This window comes from Babylonia areolata, chromosome 1 (genome assembly GCF_041734735.1).
Source record: "Babylonia areolata isolate BAREFJ2019XMU chromosome 1, ASM4173473v1, whole genome shotgun sequence".
In the NCBI taxonomy this organism is placed as follows: Eukaryota; Metazoa; Mollusca; class Gastropoda; order Neogastropoda; family Buccinidae; genus Babylonia; species Babylonia areolata.
The window spans coordinates 96,116,794-96,133,933 of record NC_134876.1 but is presented as its reverse complement, the minus strand read 5'-3'; the positions used below and the strand labels follow the sequence as shown (position 1 = coordinate 96,133,933).

The 17,140-nt window shown below is 41.7% G+C and overlaps 1 protein-coding gene across 2 annotated transcripts in view; it reads left to right on the top strand.

Annotated features, from left to right (window-relative positions):
• The first annotated feature begins 80 nt into the window (after positions 1-80).
• LOC143289875 (uncharacterized) overlaps positions 81-17,140 on the top strand; it is a 29,431-nt gene continuing 12,371 nt past the window's right edge. The window contains exons 1-9 of one of the 2 annotated variants that reach the window (XM_076599091.1): positions 81-199; positions 2,752-2,867; positions 3,376-3,471; positions 7,122-7,309; positions 7,525-7,577; positions 8,003-8,056; positions 8,760-8,996; positions 12,165-13,019; positions 16,134-16,320. In XM_076599091.1, the coding sequence (XP_076455206.1) occupies positions 2,865-2,867; positions 3,376-3,471; positions 7,122-7,309; positions 7,525-7,577; positions 8,003-8,056; positions 8,760-8,996; positions 12,165-13,019; positions 16,134-16,320 (1,673 nt within the window). In that variant the 5' untranslated portion in view covers positions 81-199; positions 2,752-2,864. Of the gene's footprint in view, positions 200-2,747; positions 2,868-3,375; positions 3,472-7,121; positions 7,310-7,524; positions 7,578-8,002; positions 8,057-8,759; positions 8,997-12,164; positions 13,020-16,133; positions 16,321-17,140 lie in introns of both variants that reach the window. The other variant, XM_076599084.1, reaches the window with a different exon arrangement.

Sequence of the window (17,140 nt, the reverse complement as noted above, 5' to 3'; positions counted from 1 at the left end):
CGGATGGTCCCGTTTTCAAAGTGTCAACTTAATTGTTTCGACAGGTTTTCATTTTTCCGCGCGGTTTCTGTCGACAGTCACTTTGAAATGCTTCGGCTGGTTTTGGAGGGAATCAAACCAGAGGATTTTTGCCCAGTGTGCAAATCAGACGACAAGCCAAACATTGCATAATACTTCTTTCAAGTGTGACATGGCTGCAGTACGCCACATTTTTTTTTCAAATTTCTGCATGAATGATTTTATGAATGTTTAAAAAGCAGTCGGTTATTGATCGAAATCACAACGGCTCTTGTAGTTCTTGTTTCCCCAGTACAAGTACTTTAGTAGCAGTCCGAGTTGAATGCATTTTAAACTTCTTTTATTTTTTTCCTTTTTTTCAGTTTTATGATTTAACGAGAAACAGTACACAGTTACATACTTATTTAAGAAAGAATGAAGATTTTACCTTGAGTAGATGTGACCCATTTTCAGAGGCTTTCGACTCTTATTTTGTACTTTACTCAGTCAATATTTGATGCGGATTCGGTCACTAAACTGACGTGCCACTGTCGTTCTTTTTTTTTTTTTTTTCTTCCATTTTTCGTCCCACAAACCATGGAAATGTAACCAATAGGTGCAATAACTTAGGAAGCTAAACTAGGACATTCCACAACCGTTTAAGATAACTATCTGGGTTTGTGTGTGTTTTTTGTTTTTTTGTTGTTGTTTTTTTACCCCAATTCAACTTCCAGAGACTTTTGAAAATGATTCTAGTCAGCTTGAACTTATGGTGCTTGAGGCCTTTTTTTATTTATTTTTTTTAATAATAATTTTAAGGCCTGTTCACCGTCAGATTTGAACTACTTTTTGCCTGTCTTGCTGCCCTACCTATTCATAGCAAGCAGGATTGTACAGTGTGGGTAGGTTTGCTGATCTACCTATTCATAGCAAGCACTGAAGCAGGATTGTGCAATGTGGGTAGGTTTGCCCAGTGGGCATCCAGTCTGGTCTTAGAAGTGTTGGCTGTTGGTGCTGTGACTACATGGTCTGGAAGGTTATTCCAGGTGTTGATGACACATTCTGCAAAGCAGTTACTTCTGATAAGCAAGTGTCTATGTCCCTTGTAGACTTTTAGGCAATTGCTCCATGTGTCCCTACCTTCCAGTAGTTGAAATTCTGGATTTTGTACTTTGTAGATGCCATGGATGTACTTATGTAGGTCTATCATATCACCACAGGCGTGTCGATGCTCGAGACTGGGGAGGCGGAGGGCAGCTAGGCATTCTGGGTATGGTTTGTCTTTGAGAAAGGACAGGAGTTTTGTTGCTCTGTGTTTGACATTCTCTATTTCAGCACACGATGTTTTGTGGTGGGGTTGCCAGACCGAGTGTCTGTATTCCAGCACAGGTCCGACGAGAGAATTGTATACTGTAACTGGACAAATGTCTCTTTTGACAGGTGTTCGAAAGTTTGTCTTATCACTCCTAACGTCCTATTGGCCTTTGATGTTGCTTGAGACACGTCTGAATGAGAGCTTGTTGTCTATGTAGACACCAAGGTCTTTCTCCATTTCACTCTTTATTAGGCTGACAGAGCAAGGTTTCCCATCAGTGTTCTTCCCTCTCATCTGGTACGCTGTCCCTGACTTATTTCTCCCCAGTTTCAGGACATGACGTTTCTCTGGGTGAAAGTGGAGGAGCCACTACTCTGACCAGTTCTGTAATCTGCTCATTCGGTCTTAGCCTTGTGGATATAAGGGAGGGTGCTCAGGCCTGCTTTCATGGGGGACTTTGTCGATTGCAGAGCGAGAAGTAGGTCATATAACTTCCTGGGCAGTCCACCACAATAGCTTTTTTGGGTTTGCACTGCTTTTCTTCAGATAACTTTTTGGCAGAGTTTGATCACTTCATTTTCTTTGCACAGACTGAACCAAACAACAAAAACTATGTCATCAAAAAGGTCTTTAGACCTCAAGACATCTACAGCATTTTAAAAGAAAGCAACACAGTAAATTTATTACTATACAAAAGAAAGGGAAAAAAAACGTTTAACTGATTCCTCCAATCGAGATCTGGTGTAAACAAATGACAAGAAGCAGATCACGTAAACCATGGAACCTTTGCCTTGAAATGGAATATATATTATATAAAAGGTATTTTTGACAGTTGTCAAAAACATGATTTCCCCTTCCCTCAACTTAATAAAGACATGAAAAACTATGTGTGCTGTAGATAAAATGATGCTTCAAAGTGATATTTGGTGTGGCAAGTCTCCAAAGTCGAAGGAAGATGAGGCTCTGTGTTGAATTTTAAGTAGATCAGTTCGAACACTTAAAGGCATGTTCAGTAACATACATTCATCAACAAGATGAATGGGCTCACAGAGAAACAGACACGTACCCTGAGAAGAAACTGCTATATTATTTACCGATGATAAAAGTGTCAGGCCTTGGAAGGTGCATTTATCTGAAGATTGATTGCTTTTGAATTCTAAATTCAGTACTAAGATAGGTTCCAAACATTTTCACTAATTTCAGTTCATGGTATTGTGCCACTGTACGTAGCTGTGTCAGTCTGTGTGTGTTTGTGTTCGCCACTGTTTGACCATGTGTGCACATGCATGCATATATGTGGGCTCATGTTAAATTTGAGTATATTAACAATGTTGTGGTTGTTCTACGCTTTGTCTATTCATTTTCAAGGTAATATGGCAATCATGAACCCCAAATTTGTTGTATGGAAGAGTGATTGATTTCTCCTTTTTTTCAGAAAGACGGTGTGTTATGTCAGTTTTGTGGAAACGGCTCTGAAATAGAAGAGGTAGCTGGGAAGCTGCATGCGGAGGAAAATGACGCGGGCAGATTGATCTGTGCCCACCATCGCTGCATGGTAGGCCAAGAGTTGACCTCGTTTTTTTCTCGTTTATTTTTGTTTACATTGATTTGTGATTGATTAGTCTTTGTTTATAGATGTATTAATTAATCATTACAATTTACAGGTATAATTTGAAACACTGCAGTCATGCGATAGTTCTACATAATGAACTGTCCTATTTAGTATCAGTTTACAAAAATATGTAATGTTTTGAATTAAGAATCTGGTAAGAAAATCAGTGGCTACCTGAAATTGTGTTGTTTTTAAACACACCACGTTTTTAAAATGTAAAATAAATTATCTAGAAATACTAATTAAGAAACGTACAGGCTTTTTGCACTCTGCATACTTAAAAAAAATTCAAGTTCACATCATTCTTATGCAGATAGATAACAACTTAGAGATTTTTTTTGTGAACAGCTGATCATTTTCATTTAAATTTAATGTCCATCTGCCTTTTTCATCCGGTAAGGAAGCATGCATACTTTTGAATGATAAATATATTGAATATTTGGTTGTGCAGCAATATGCATCTGCCTTGGCACAGTACAAGACAGATGAGTTTGGAGGGTTTGACATAGGTGAGGTTGAAAAGGAAATCAACCGTGGGAATAAACTGGTGAGTGAGTTGACTTAATGCATTCACGCATTTTGCAGATAGCCGCTTGTACTGTCTCAGAAAAATTAGGTCTTTTAATGTGTGCGAGCAAATGCTCCAAATGTTCTACACATCTGTTGTCTGCAGTGTTTTAACTTATGGCACCTTGTGCTGGTGGGAGGGTGTGGGGGGGGGGAACTTTACCGAACACGACATACAGGTTGGAAAAAGTCATCAGGAAAGTGGGTGGGGTGGTGGGTAAAAGACAAGACACTTTTAGCGACATGAACAATAGGAAACTGACAGACTGAAAACAATTTTGACAGATGAAACACACCCACTACATGGTGACATTAGTAGTTGACAGTCGAACAGAAGTGGCAGGTTCATAGCTCCACATGCAAGAACGTCTCATTACATTAGCTTATTCATTCCTACAGCCATTCATGCACACAATCAAAGCATGCAATACTCACTCATAGGACTGCGACACTAACCTCCCCCCTGCCCCCTCCCAGCACCACATGAACTGTGTAGGCGAGTGTCTGGGTGCAGACATTTTGCATGGGACTGTGTGGCTGAGCACAGGCAAGCATTACTTTGTGTGTACGTGCTTGTGATTTAATGTGTACGTGCTTGTGATTTAATGGATTACATGTATCTTTATGTTAGTTTACTGATTTTATTGGCATGATATTTGTGATGAGTGGGTGTGGGTGTAAAACGTCCATGCATGTGTGTGCCAAGTCAAGTCAAAATGATCTTTATTGAGGGTAAAAGAATAAGCTTGTACAGCTTTTTTTCATCCTGCCTTCAGAAAAAAAAAAGAAAAGACATGAAAATAGAAGAAAAAAAGGAGGGGGGTATGAAGAGTATAACATGAAAAATCAAGCGCGATAAGACACAAAAATTCTATGGTGAAAAACAGTATATGGACAATAGCAAATGAACATAATTATATACATGATGTTGACACAATTATACATACGAAAGTAGCATCCTTACATCATCAACAAAGATATTTTGGAAGAGAGACAGTGAGGGTGAGAACGAGAGCGAGACTGAAGACAGACAGACAGACAGAAAGACGGACAGAACTGATAAAGTACAAGTTCAGAAAGGGAGGAAAGAAGGTTGGAGTCAGAAGACAGAAAGAAAGTAACAGACAGACAATAGACAGACAGGAATATCAGACGCAAGGCTAATCATGACAAAACATATAAGGTATCATATTTTTTCCATCAAGTATTTCTTGAGAGCTTTTTTAAAAGTTTGCTTCAAATAACATGATTTTAAAAAGGAAGGTAAGCTATTCCATATTGTTCCACCAGAATGTGTTAAACTTGATGTATATAAATTGTTTCAGGGTCGTGAAAAAGACAGTTTGTGAATATGTCTATTTTCATTTCGTGGGGGTGGGGGGTAAATATATACATTTTATACTTGCTGGATGTTTTCTGTTTGTATACATTGTTGTGCAATACCTTATTGTCTTAATGTGTATGTGTGTCAGGGTGATAAGAAACTCTAGGGAGAGCTGGACAGTACAAGGTCTTCAGAGAAGAAGCCCCGCTCAGTCAAGTGTTTCGGCCCTGAACTCCTTACACTCTAAGGGGGCTGGGCCGCACCCAGGTCATGACTCCTGGATGCCCTTGTATTGCCACCTTTTCTTTCTGTTTTCCTGGTCTTCAGCAGGTTCAAACCCGCGCCTCCAGGGTGGTCGCCACTTCAGGACTGAGTCACCTTTTTTGGCAGACGTTTTAACCCCTGAGCCATCGTACGCCTAGTCAACACGTTGCGTACACAATATTTCCATAGGTGGCTAACCTGTGTTCCGAGGTGCTCTTTCCTATCAGCACATCAAGTTTTCAAACTATTTTCGGTCCAACTCTTCCCTTTCTGTTTTGCACTTGCGAGTTTAGTTTCTGGCGTTTGGCTTCAAGATCTTGTACAAATGATTTGTCTGAATTATCAGCATGGATGTCTTTGGCACTGTGGTTTGAATCCTGGCCTTGGTTTTCCGACGTCTTATCTGCTGGTGCAGTGTGCTGCTGAGCATTCGTCAGATTCTTCATACAACCCTTTTTGGTCCTGTGCATCTTCATACCATGCTTAGTGGAGAATTTCCACCCACAGACACATAGGAATTCCATCAGTTCTGAAATCATAGTCTGTTTACCATTTCCAGTCGTGATTCTGTTGGCGCTGATGGATTCATTGAAGTCAAAAGTAAAATCATTTGGTTTGACTGTGTTATGCTTAAACAGTCTTTGTCATTTGAAGTCAAAAGTAAAATGCTATGGTTTGACTGTGTTGAGCTGAAACAGTCTTTGGTTGTCATTTGAAGTCAAAAGTAAAATGCTATGGTTTGAGGTGTTGAGCTGAAACAGTCTTTGTTTGTCATTTTAAGTACAAAGTGAATGCTATGGTTTGACTGTGTTGAGCTGAAACAGTCTTTGTTTGTCATTTGAAGTCAAAATCAAAATGCTATGGTTTGACTGTTAAGCTGAAATAGTCTTTGTTTGTCATTTGAAGTCAAAAGTAAAATGCTATGGTTTGATCGTGTTAAGCTGAAAGTCTTTGTCATTTGAAGTCAACAGTAAAATGCTATGGTTGACCGTGTTGAGCTGAGACTTTGACATTTGAAATCAAAAGTAAAATGCTATGGTTTGACCTTGTTGAGCTGAAATAGTGTCTGTTTGTCATTTGAAGTCAAAAGTAAAATGCTATGGTTTGACTGTTAAGCTGAAACAAACAGTCTTTGTTTGCCATTTGAAGTCAAAAGTAAAATACAATGGTTTGACCGTGTTGAGCTTAAACAGTCTTTGTTATTTGAAGTCAAAAGTAAAATGCTATGGTTTGACTGTTGAGCTGAAAGTCTTTGTTTCTCATTTGGTTTTTTTGGTTTTTAATGCTATGGTTTGACCTTGTTAAGCTGAAACAGTCTTTGTTTGCCATTTGAATTCAAAATCAAAATGCTATGGTTTGACTGTGTTGAGCTGAAACAGGCTTTGTTTGTTATTTGGAGTCAAAAGTAAAATGCTATGGTTTGACCGTGTTGATCTGAAACAGTCTTTGTTGTCATTTGAAGTCAAAAGTAAAATGCTATGGTTTGACTGTGTTGAGCTGAAACAGTCTTTGTTGTCATTTGAAGTCAAAAGTAAAATGCTATGGTTTGACTGTGTTGAGCTGAAACAGTCTTTGGTTGTCATTTGAAGTCAAACATAAAATGCTATGGTTTGACCGTGTTGAGCTGAAACAGTCTTTGTTTATCATTTGAAGTCAAATGTAAAATGTTTTGGCTTGACTGTGATAAGCTGAAACAGACCTTTTTTTTGTCATATAAAGTGAAAAGTAAAATGCTGTGGTTTGACAGTGTTAAGCTGAAAGAGTCTTTTTCACTTGCAGTACAAAGTAAAATGCTGTCGTTTGATGGTGTTTAGCTGAAACAGTCTTTGTCTTGCAGTACAAAGTAAAATGCTGTGGTTTGATGATGCTTAGCTGAAACCGTGTTTGTCATTTGAAGTGAAAAGTAAAATGCTATGGTTCAATGGTGTTTAGCTGAAGGAGTCTTTGTCACTTGCAGTACAAAGTAAAATGCTGTGGTTTAATGTTTATCTGAAACAGTCCGTGTCAGTAGTTTACACGCAGTGAGTGGCCTTGGTGTGCAGCGCTGCTCCATCTGTAGGTCCAGCAAGCCCAAGAGGTGCAAGGGGGCGTCATGTGGGTGTGCAGTCAAGTGGTGTCGCAAAACCTTCCACTACCCCTGTGCTTTCAGGGACCCAGACACCATCACCAAACGTCTGGTCGTCACTACCAACAAGCACAGCAACTCCAAAGAAAAGTTTGTTTATTATCGGTAAGATCTCTTTTGACATTTTTATTTTTGCCTCTTTAGTGGGTTTTTTTGTTTTTTGTTGTTTTTTGTTGTTGTTTTTCAACTGATAGGTTTAAAAACTTGATTTTTTTTTCTTTTCAGTGAGAGAAAAGTGTGAGTGTTGTTAATGTTAAGAAATAATCCAGATTTTGCTGTTGCATTAGACGTATGTTTGCTGTGTGTGTGTGTGTGTGCAGAGTGTTTTGCTCCAAGGACCATGAAGTGGCTTTCCGAGACATGCTCAGAGATGGTATGACGTTTTGCAACTCTTGTTGTCTTCATCTTTACAGAACTGCTACAGTTAGCATGTATATTATATTATGTCAGATTTTTTCCAGATATCGAAAATCGCAAGCCCAGAAAGGCTTCTGATCATGATCAGATAATGAATGAGTACACAAGGTATCCTGTGAGAAAATGTAACAGTTTTTTCACTAAGTTTTTTTTTTTTTTTTTTTTTTTTATCTCTTTTACTGTATTTGGGCAATAATGTTTTTGTGGGTTTTTTTTCTGGTTTGTCTTTAGCGTAACTGTTTGTGCCAGTAATGCTCAATAACTTTTTCAGACATTTTGTCCCAGAACACTTTGATTACTGAAGTTTTTGAAGGTCATGATATATGTGAACTTTCTTGGATTTGTGTATGTGTGTGGAGTAACGAAAATTTTACTTTGCAGAGCTCAGAGACGGTAAAACGAAACGGAAGAAACGTGACCGAACTTCTGATGAAGGTAATGGACCTTCACAATTTTCCATGTTATGTTTTGCTGAAAAAAGTTTTTGTTCGGGAGTTTCCCCCCATGACTCTTGGCACAAAAAGCATTGTCCAGACCTGGTGATGCTACATTTAACTCTAGTGGCATTAAGACGTTTGAAAACAAGAGAACGCTGGCCATTAAGGAGAAGCGTGAACGAAGGAAGCAGGGCTCAACTTGTTTTCCTTGTAACACCTGTGGGAAGCGCTGTGCATCCAGAATCGGCCTCTTCTCCCATATGAGGACACACACCGACATATAAGCCTGCCTGTCTACTCATCCGTCGGTCCGACTGGAGACTCCATCAATAGTGATACGATTTTGGTCATTATTATTATTGATTGATTGTGTGGTGCAGGTGTAATTTTGATGATAATTATTATTGTGTGGTGTAGGTGTAATTTTGATGATAATTATTATTCATTGTGTGGTGCAGGTGTAATTTTGATGATAATTATTATTCATTGTGTGGTGCAGGTGTAATTCTGATGATAATTATTATTCATTGTGTGGTGCAGGTGTAATTTTGAAGATAATTATTCATTGTGTGGTGCAGGTGTAATTTTGATGATAATTATTATTCATTGTGTGGTGCAGGTGTAATTTTGATGATAATTGTTATTCATTGTGTGGTGCAGGTGTAATTTTGATGATAATTATTATTCATTGTGTGGTGCAGGTGAGGAGGCGAGCCAGGAGGAAGAGGAGGAGGAGGGGGGGGATAGAGCGGTGGCCACACCTTCCAGGGCAAAGGTCCTGGCCGAGGGCGCCAGCTTCCTGTCCCCTGGGGGAGATCAGGCGGCCACCTCCTTCCTCAGCGTCAGCCCCTTCGTGCCTCCCCAAGACTCCGAGGCTCTCTCCCCGGGACAGAGGCTGCTGCTGTCCTTTGCCAACAACGTCAGCAGAGATGAGGCAGGTAATACGTATCACCATCAGTGTGTGTGTGGCGTCTGGATACCCACTTCTCTTCTGCTTCACCATCTTGACTTTCTCCTTCCATCCATCATCAGCATTATAAATGATTCATTGTCTGGAAATGTCCCTCCTGAAATCAAAACCAGCATTGTTAAACCTCTTCCAAAGGAAACTTCTCTCGGTCCCGATGTTTTCAAAAACTATTGGCCAATCTCTGACCTTCTTTTCTTGTCAAATATCCTTTAGAAAGTATTCCTCCTCCAGCTCTTATCGAACATCCTTCAGAAAGTAGTCCTCCAGCTTTTGTCAAACATCCTTTAGAAAGTAGTCTTCCTCCAGCTCTTGTTGAACATCCTTTAGAAAGTAGTCCTCCTCCAGCTCTTGTCAAACAACTTTTAGAAAGTAGTCCTCCAGCTCTTGTCAAACATTCTTTAGAAAGTAGTCCTCCAGGTTGAACATCCTTTAGAAAGTAGTCCTCCTCCAGCTCTTGTCAAACATCCTTTAGAAAGTAGTCTTCCTCCAGCTCTTGTCAAACATCCTTTAGAAAGTAGTCCTCCTCCAGCTCTTGTCAAACATCCTTTAGAAAGTAGTCCTCCAGCTCTTTGTCAAACATCCTTTAGAAAGTAGTCCTCCAGGTTGAACATCCTTTAGAAAGTAGTCCTCCTCCAGCTCTTGTCAAACATCCTTTAGAAAGTAGTCCTCCTCCAGCTTTTGTCAAACATCCTTTAGAAAGTAGTCCTCCAGGTTGAACATCCTTTAGAATGTAGTCCTCCTCCAGCTCTTGTCAAACATCCTTTAGAAAGTAGTCCTCCAGCCCTTGTCAAACATCCTTTAGAAAGTAGTCCTCCTCCAGCTCTTGTCAAACATCCTTTAGAAAGTAGTCCTCCAGCTCTTGTCATACATCCTTTAGAAAGTAGTCCTCCTCCAGCTCTTGTCAAACATCCTTTAGAAAGTAGTCCTCCTCCAGCTCTTGTCAAACATCCTTTAGAAAGTAGTCCTCCAGCTCTTGTCAAACATCCTTTAGAAAGTAGTCCTCCAGCTCTTGTTGAACATCCATTAGAAAGTAGTCCTTCTCCAGCGCTTGTCAAAATCCTTTAGAAAGTAGTCCTCCTCCAGCTCTTGTCAAACATCCTTTCGAAAGTAGTCCTTCTCCAGCTCTTGTCAAACATCCTTTAGAAAGTAGTCCTCCAGCTGTTGTCAAGCATCCTTTAGAAAGTAGTCTTTCTCCAGCTCTTGTCAAGCATCCTTTAGAAAGTAGTCTTTCTCCAGCTCTTGTCAAGCATCCTTTAGAAAGTAGTCCTCCTCCAGCTCTTGTTGAGCATCTTTTAGAAAGTAGTCCTCCTCCAGCTCTTGTCAAACATCGTTTAACCCCTTCACTGCTGGTACGTTTTGCTATAGCCTATGCTAAAAAAATTTTCAGAAAAACACGCCAATGATCTTAATTTGTTTACATTTCAGAAAGTACTGAATATAAGTGCATAAAAGTATATATTAAAGGAATGGAAAATGAACCAAAATTTTGTTTTTAACACTCACAGATTCAAGTAATGAGTCAGTCTGACACAAAAATTCCATAAAATGTAATGGAAAAAATCAGGACTGTCATTCCACCACGTAGGTGCTACAACATCAGCGAGGTTATGACCCATTCTTTCTAGTGACTGTTCAACCACACACACTGTCCAAGGCTGTGCAACAGTGTCCAGGTTCATAAGACTCCAACACAGTCCACACAAAGAATGAAAAGGGTGTACTCACCCAGCATCTATTGCCAGTAAAAACGCTATGTGTGGTACTTGCGGAAACAGTCTTAAAGATACAGTGCTGGTTTGCTGGAGTAGTCTGGGCAGTAGAACCTCACATCCTTTCTTTGCCCTTTCTTCCAGCAGACTCTGCACCTTCTTTGTAGCTGGGCCTTCTGTGGGGTAGGTGGGATGACATCAGTGAATTGTTGTCCACACAAACAGCGTGGTCATCTTCAGCAGTGTCTGGGTCTTGGTCACCAAAAATCATGGCACTAATTACATCCTTCTGGAAGTCCAGCTGTTGCCTGTTTTTTTGTAGAGGCTGTGTGCATTCAGCATGGCAATTTGTAGAAAATACACACACAGCTTTTTGTACCACTTCAGGGTTTTCCTTGTGGCATCATTGGGCTGCAGCTGTTAGTCATGATGGTCCATGGCACCTATGTTTTTGTTTGATGCCCTTTGATCTTGCTACTGCTGGTCTTCAGCTACAGGTTTCCTGCAAGTTGTCAACTCCAGATGGTCCAGGATGAACATCATGATCATCACCACACTGCAAACCTGAAACACATTGCATGAAAGACTAAGTTTGTTGGGGTTTTTTGTTGTTGTTTGTTTGTTATTTTTACATATATAAAGTATATGAAATTGTACTATTTTATTTCTGATTGTTTTCAGAAGCTGAAATACATACACACACACCTACCCACCTCCCATCCCCCCAACACACACACACACTGAAAATGGCTCATGGTATGCCTCACCCCCTTCATTCTCTCTTTCTCATACAAAACAAAATGACAACACACACACACACACACACACACACACACACACACACACTTTGCTACAAGTGTTGCATTTACAAAGTAATTTAGGCATACAATTCTGTATATCATTCTCTGATTTTAGTTTTGTAAACATCATCTCCTTCTCCCTCTCCTCCCCACACCTCATACACACACACACACACACACACACACACACACACACACAAAACAACAAACAACAACAACTATACACACTCTGGAATGAATACTATACACAGAAAGGGCAACCGACACACTCTGACGTCAACAAGCCAACCAGCGAGCCACACCTCCTCACGCAGTGTTGGTCACATACAGTACACAGTGACTGTCTCTCTCACACACACACTGATCAGTGACTAAGTTACATACATTCTAACAATTCAAAACACACACAATGCAGTCATATTCATTGTTACAACAAATAGAAACATGTTGGCGTGTGTGTGTGACATTAAAGTAGTGTTGGCCTGTGTGTATGACATTAAAGTAGTGTTGGCCTCTGTTGGCCTGTGTGTGTGACGTTAAAGTAGTGTTGGCCTCTGTGTGTGACGTTAAAGTAGTGATGTCCTCTGTGTGTGATGGTAAAGTGGTGTTGTCCTGTGTGTGTGACAGTGGAGACCAGGCGTGCCAGCCGATCGCAGTCCCAGGTGCCAGACCTAGCGGACGCGACGTCATCCTGGGCCTTTGTGGCCATGCCAGAGAGTCGCAGCGGTGCAGTTGACGCCGCAGTGGTGGTGCACAACCACACCACCCAGGACAGCTGGCATGGGGAGGCAGGCAGGGAGCCCAGCTTGGTGCAGAGTGAAGGGGACAGGCTGCCCAACTTTCTGGACCTGGCCGCCACGGACAACACAGTGGACCTGGCCGCCACGGATAGCACAGAGCAGTCCTCCTTCACTCCCCCACTCAGGCCCACACGCAGCTGTCGACTGGCTGCCTCCCACGGTCCATCAGATAGCGCTCCAGTCGTCAGTCCTGATTCAGTGTCAGACAAACATGTTCGCCGTTCTCCACGTAAGAATGCAGATTTGAACTCTGGCACAAAGCCATCTGAAGTGACTTCCCAAGCTAGTCCACAGACCCCTTCAGTGAACTCTGTGTCCTGGGGTCAGCAGCGAGTGGCGAAGGAGGTGTTGCACATGCCCCAGAATGGTCATGCCGAGGGAGACATGATGTCTGACTCCACGTCTGGGGTGGACGCTGCCCCCACCTCCACAAGGTCCATGAGGTCCCGACGGACTGACCTGAGGAACGACAGCAGTGTATCAGCAGTCCCTGCCCACACCAGCCCCTTACTGAATGTGTCGGAGAACAGTGTGGCAGATAGCAGTGAGCTGTCAGACAGGCCAGCAGATGGTGCCAGAGGGAATCGGAAACGGAAGATGGACAAGGTGGAAAGCAGCAGGAATGGTCCGTCTTGCAACGGCAAGTCCGGCAGGACGGAAAACAGTCTTCCGACAAACCTGGGCAAGTTTAAAAAAAAAAAAGTTTATTCAGACTTGTGGGTGTGACTGGTCAGAAGTCTGTATTCAGGCTTTGTCATAACAATTCTGGCAGGAGGTGTGTCTGAAGAAAATGTTGGACAGTAGTTGTTGGATAGTTGATAATTTGAACACTTGTACATTAGCTCAAATTTGTAATTTTCCAATACAAAATCAACAAATCTTTGGCTTCTTGTGATTTGAACACAGCATGCACCCAGCCACAGCTGTGCATGTTTACATTCAGAGTATTGTTAGTGTTATATTGAGGGATGATCTTATATAAAAACAAGTTTGCTTAGATATTTTGTATTGCAAGCTTTTCCATTATTTTCATTCCTCTGAAGCTGATTTACAGAGTTCCTTTTGACTGATGGGATGAGTTTGGTTGAAGTCTTATTTTCTCCTTTGTTTCAACTCTGCCAGTAACATGGAATTGACTGGTGATTGTCAGCAACATGGAATTGACTGTTGATTGTCAGCAACATGGAATTGACTGGTGATTGCCAGCAACATGGAATTGACTTGATAGTCAGCAACATGGAATTGACTGTTGATTGTCAGCAACATGGGGGAATTGACTATTGATAGTCAGCAACATGGGGGAATTGACTGTTGATAGTCAGCAGCATGGGGGAATTGACTGTTGATAGTCAGCAACATGGAATTGACTGTTGATAGTCAAAAACATAGAATTGTCTGTTGATAGTCAGCAACAGGGAATTGACCTTTGATAGTCAGAAACATGGAATTGACTGTTGATAGTCAGCAACATGGAATTGACTGTTGATAGTCAGCAACATGGGGGAATTGACTGTTGATTGTCAGCAACATGGGAGAATTGACTGTTGATAGTCAGCAACATGGAATTGACTGTTGATAGTCAGCAACATGGAATTGTCTGTTGATAGTCAGCAACATGGAATTGACTGTTGATAGTCAGCAACATGGAATTGACTGTTGATAGTCAGCAACATGGAATTGACTGTTGATAGTCAGCAACATGGGGGAATTGACTGTTGATAGCAACATGGGGGAATTGACTGTTGATAGTCCGCAACATGGGGGAATTGACTGCTGATTGTCAGCAACATGGAATTGACTGCTGATTGTCAGCAACATGGAATTGACTGTTGATAGCATCATGGGGGAATTGACTGTTGATACATGGGGGAATTGATTGTTGATAGTCAGCAACATGGGAGAATTGACTGTTGATAGTCAGCAACATGGGAGAATTGACTGTTGATAGTCAGCAACATGGGAGAATTGACTGTTGATAGTCAGCAACATGGGGGAATTGACTGTTGATTGTCAGCAACATGGGAGAATTGACTGTTGATAGTCAGCAACATGGAATTGACTGTTGATTGTCAGCAACATGGGAGAATTGACTGCTGATTGTCAGCAACATGGAATTGACTGCTGATTGTCAGCAACATGGAATTGACTGTTGATAGCATCATGGGGGAATTGACTGTTGATACATGGGGGAATTGATTGTTGATAGTCAGCAACATGGGAGAATTGACTGTTGATAGTCAGAAACACGGAATTGACTTTTGATAGTCAGCAACATGGGGGAACTGACTGTTGATTGTCAGCAACATGGGAGAATTGACTGTTGATAGTCAGCAACATGGAATTGACTGTTGATAGTCAGCAACATGGGGGAATTGACTGTTGATGACCAGCAACATGGAATTGACTGTTGATAGTCGGCAACATGTGGGAATTGACTGTTGATGACCAGCACACTTACTTCGAACTTCAGAAACACAGAGGGGTATTTAGATGGGTTTATGAGAAAATCATGAATTTTTCGTCTTTTTATCAGCAGATGTTGTGTAGCAGATACGGATCAGTCTGCATACTTTGATACCTCCTTGAAACTGAAACTGGTGAGATAATTCACTGATGATGTGCTGACTGTTGTGTCCATGGCGCCAGTGCTGCTAAATCCTTGCAACATGGGAGATAACTCACTCATAATGTGCTGACTGATGATAGAAAGATGGTAGAATAGTTAACTTAGTCCAGATGAATGGCCCCCTGTGAGGCCCTGCTGTCTACAGCCATTTCAGATGAAGGAGCCTGATTGTGGTTTTCGATAGGTTTGAATTTTTGCACCTAATTTGCATAATGACGATATAAACTAAGAATATCTTAACTGACCTTTCTGCTCTCCACTGCGTTCACTAAATGCAGAGTGTGTTGCTGTGCTGGTGAGCAGGAGAGTTATTTTCGCGGTAACTGGTCCACATGAACAGTGCTTGTCAACAATGGTGTCTGACCCAGTTTCTTCTCAGTCACCAGGCAAACAACAGAATTAGACGAAGGGGCGCTATCGTGGCTATATAACGTTCTGAATTTAATCTCTTTCAAACCCTGTGTGCTTTCCTGGATTTGTTCACAAGTCTTCAGTGTGTGCAAATTTCGAACAAAAAATATTGATTATTTGATACTTTCATCATCTCATTGTATGATAGCATAAGAAGGGAGGAATTTTTGTATTTTGTCCCCAACTAACTCATTATGTTACTGATCAGTTTGAAAGTTTTTAGTTCATAAATTCAATATTTGTTTTTTGGCGATTTATTTCTTTCCTGTACAAATGGGTCATCGGTGGAGAAAGTCAGGGGAGCTAACTAAATACTTCGTTAAGACACTCATCTGCCAATTCAGAGTCCATGAGGGTCTGGGTTCAAATCCCACTTTCTCCTTTTCTCCCAAGTCAGGCTGGAAAATCAGACTGACTGTATAGTCATTGGATGAGATGATAAGCCGAGGTTCCATGTGCAGCACGCACTTGGCACATGGTAACGTGAGTGTTGTCCTCTGGCAAAGTTCTGTAGAAAAAATCCACTCTGATTGGTACACAAATACATATGTATGCACTCAAGGCCTAAGTGTGTTGGGTTATGCTACTGGTCAGGCATCTACTTAGCAGATGTGTAGCATGTATGGATTTGTCTCAATGCAGTGACTCCTCCTTGAGAAACTGAAACTGACTGATGTGTGTGTCCACAACATCAGTGCTGCTGATTCCCAGCAACATGAGAGATAATTCACTGATAATGTGCTGACTGTGTGTCCACAGCGTCAGTACTTCTGATTCCCAGCAACATGGGTGAGTTCAAGCGGCTAGAGCGGCAGGTGATAGAGATGGCGACGGAGGCTGTGAAGGTGAAGGCGGACAATGTGTGTGTGTGGCAGGCCATCGTCAGGAGGTCCCTGCCCTCAGAGCTGCTGGTCTTCTTTCTTCTGGAACTCGTCAAGGAGCTCAAGTCAGTGGGCTGCCTCACTTTTTTCTCTGTGTTTTATTGGCAAAGTTTAGCAAGGAAATTATGTAAGGTTTTATCTTCAAAGAATGTAATGATAGTTCTTTTATCTAGCGCTTTCAAACCTCTCAGATTGCTTTACAGTAACGTATCAGACACAAAGGACACAACACACACGCACGCACAGAAAGGACATACTAACACACGCACGCATGCGCGTGCACAGAAAGGACATACTAACACACACACGCACACATAGACACATATACACACACGCCTGCACAGAAAGGACATACTAACACACATACACACAAAGGACACAACAACACACACACACACAAAGGACATAGGAACACTCGCAAAGGGCATAAGAACATACACACACAAAGGACATAAGAATGTACGCACAAAGGACATGATGGAGTCTCCCGTCGGACCAACAGATGAGTAGGCAGGCAGGCTTATCTGTCGGTGTGTGTCCTCATATGGGAGAAGAGGCCGATCCTGGATGCACGGCACTTCCCACAGGTGTTGCAAGGGAAAACGTCTCCAGAAGTTGAGCCCTGCTTCCTTTGCTCCCGCTTCTCCTTAGTGGCCAGCGTTCTCTTGTTTTCAAACGTCTTTATGCCACTAGAGCACAGCATCCTCCAGCGAGAGTGGTCAAGGACATCAGTTTCCCAGGAAGCGATGCCTATGTCACAGACTTTGAGGTTTGTCTTCAAGGTGTCCTTGAAGTGCTTGCAGGGTCTTCCAAGTTCGCGGTGGCCTTCCTTCAGCTGGCCATACCAAAGCATCTTCGGGATCCTGCTGTCTGTCATGCGGACAG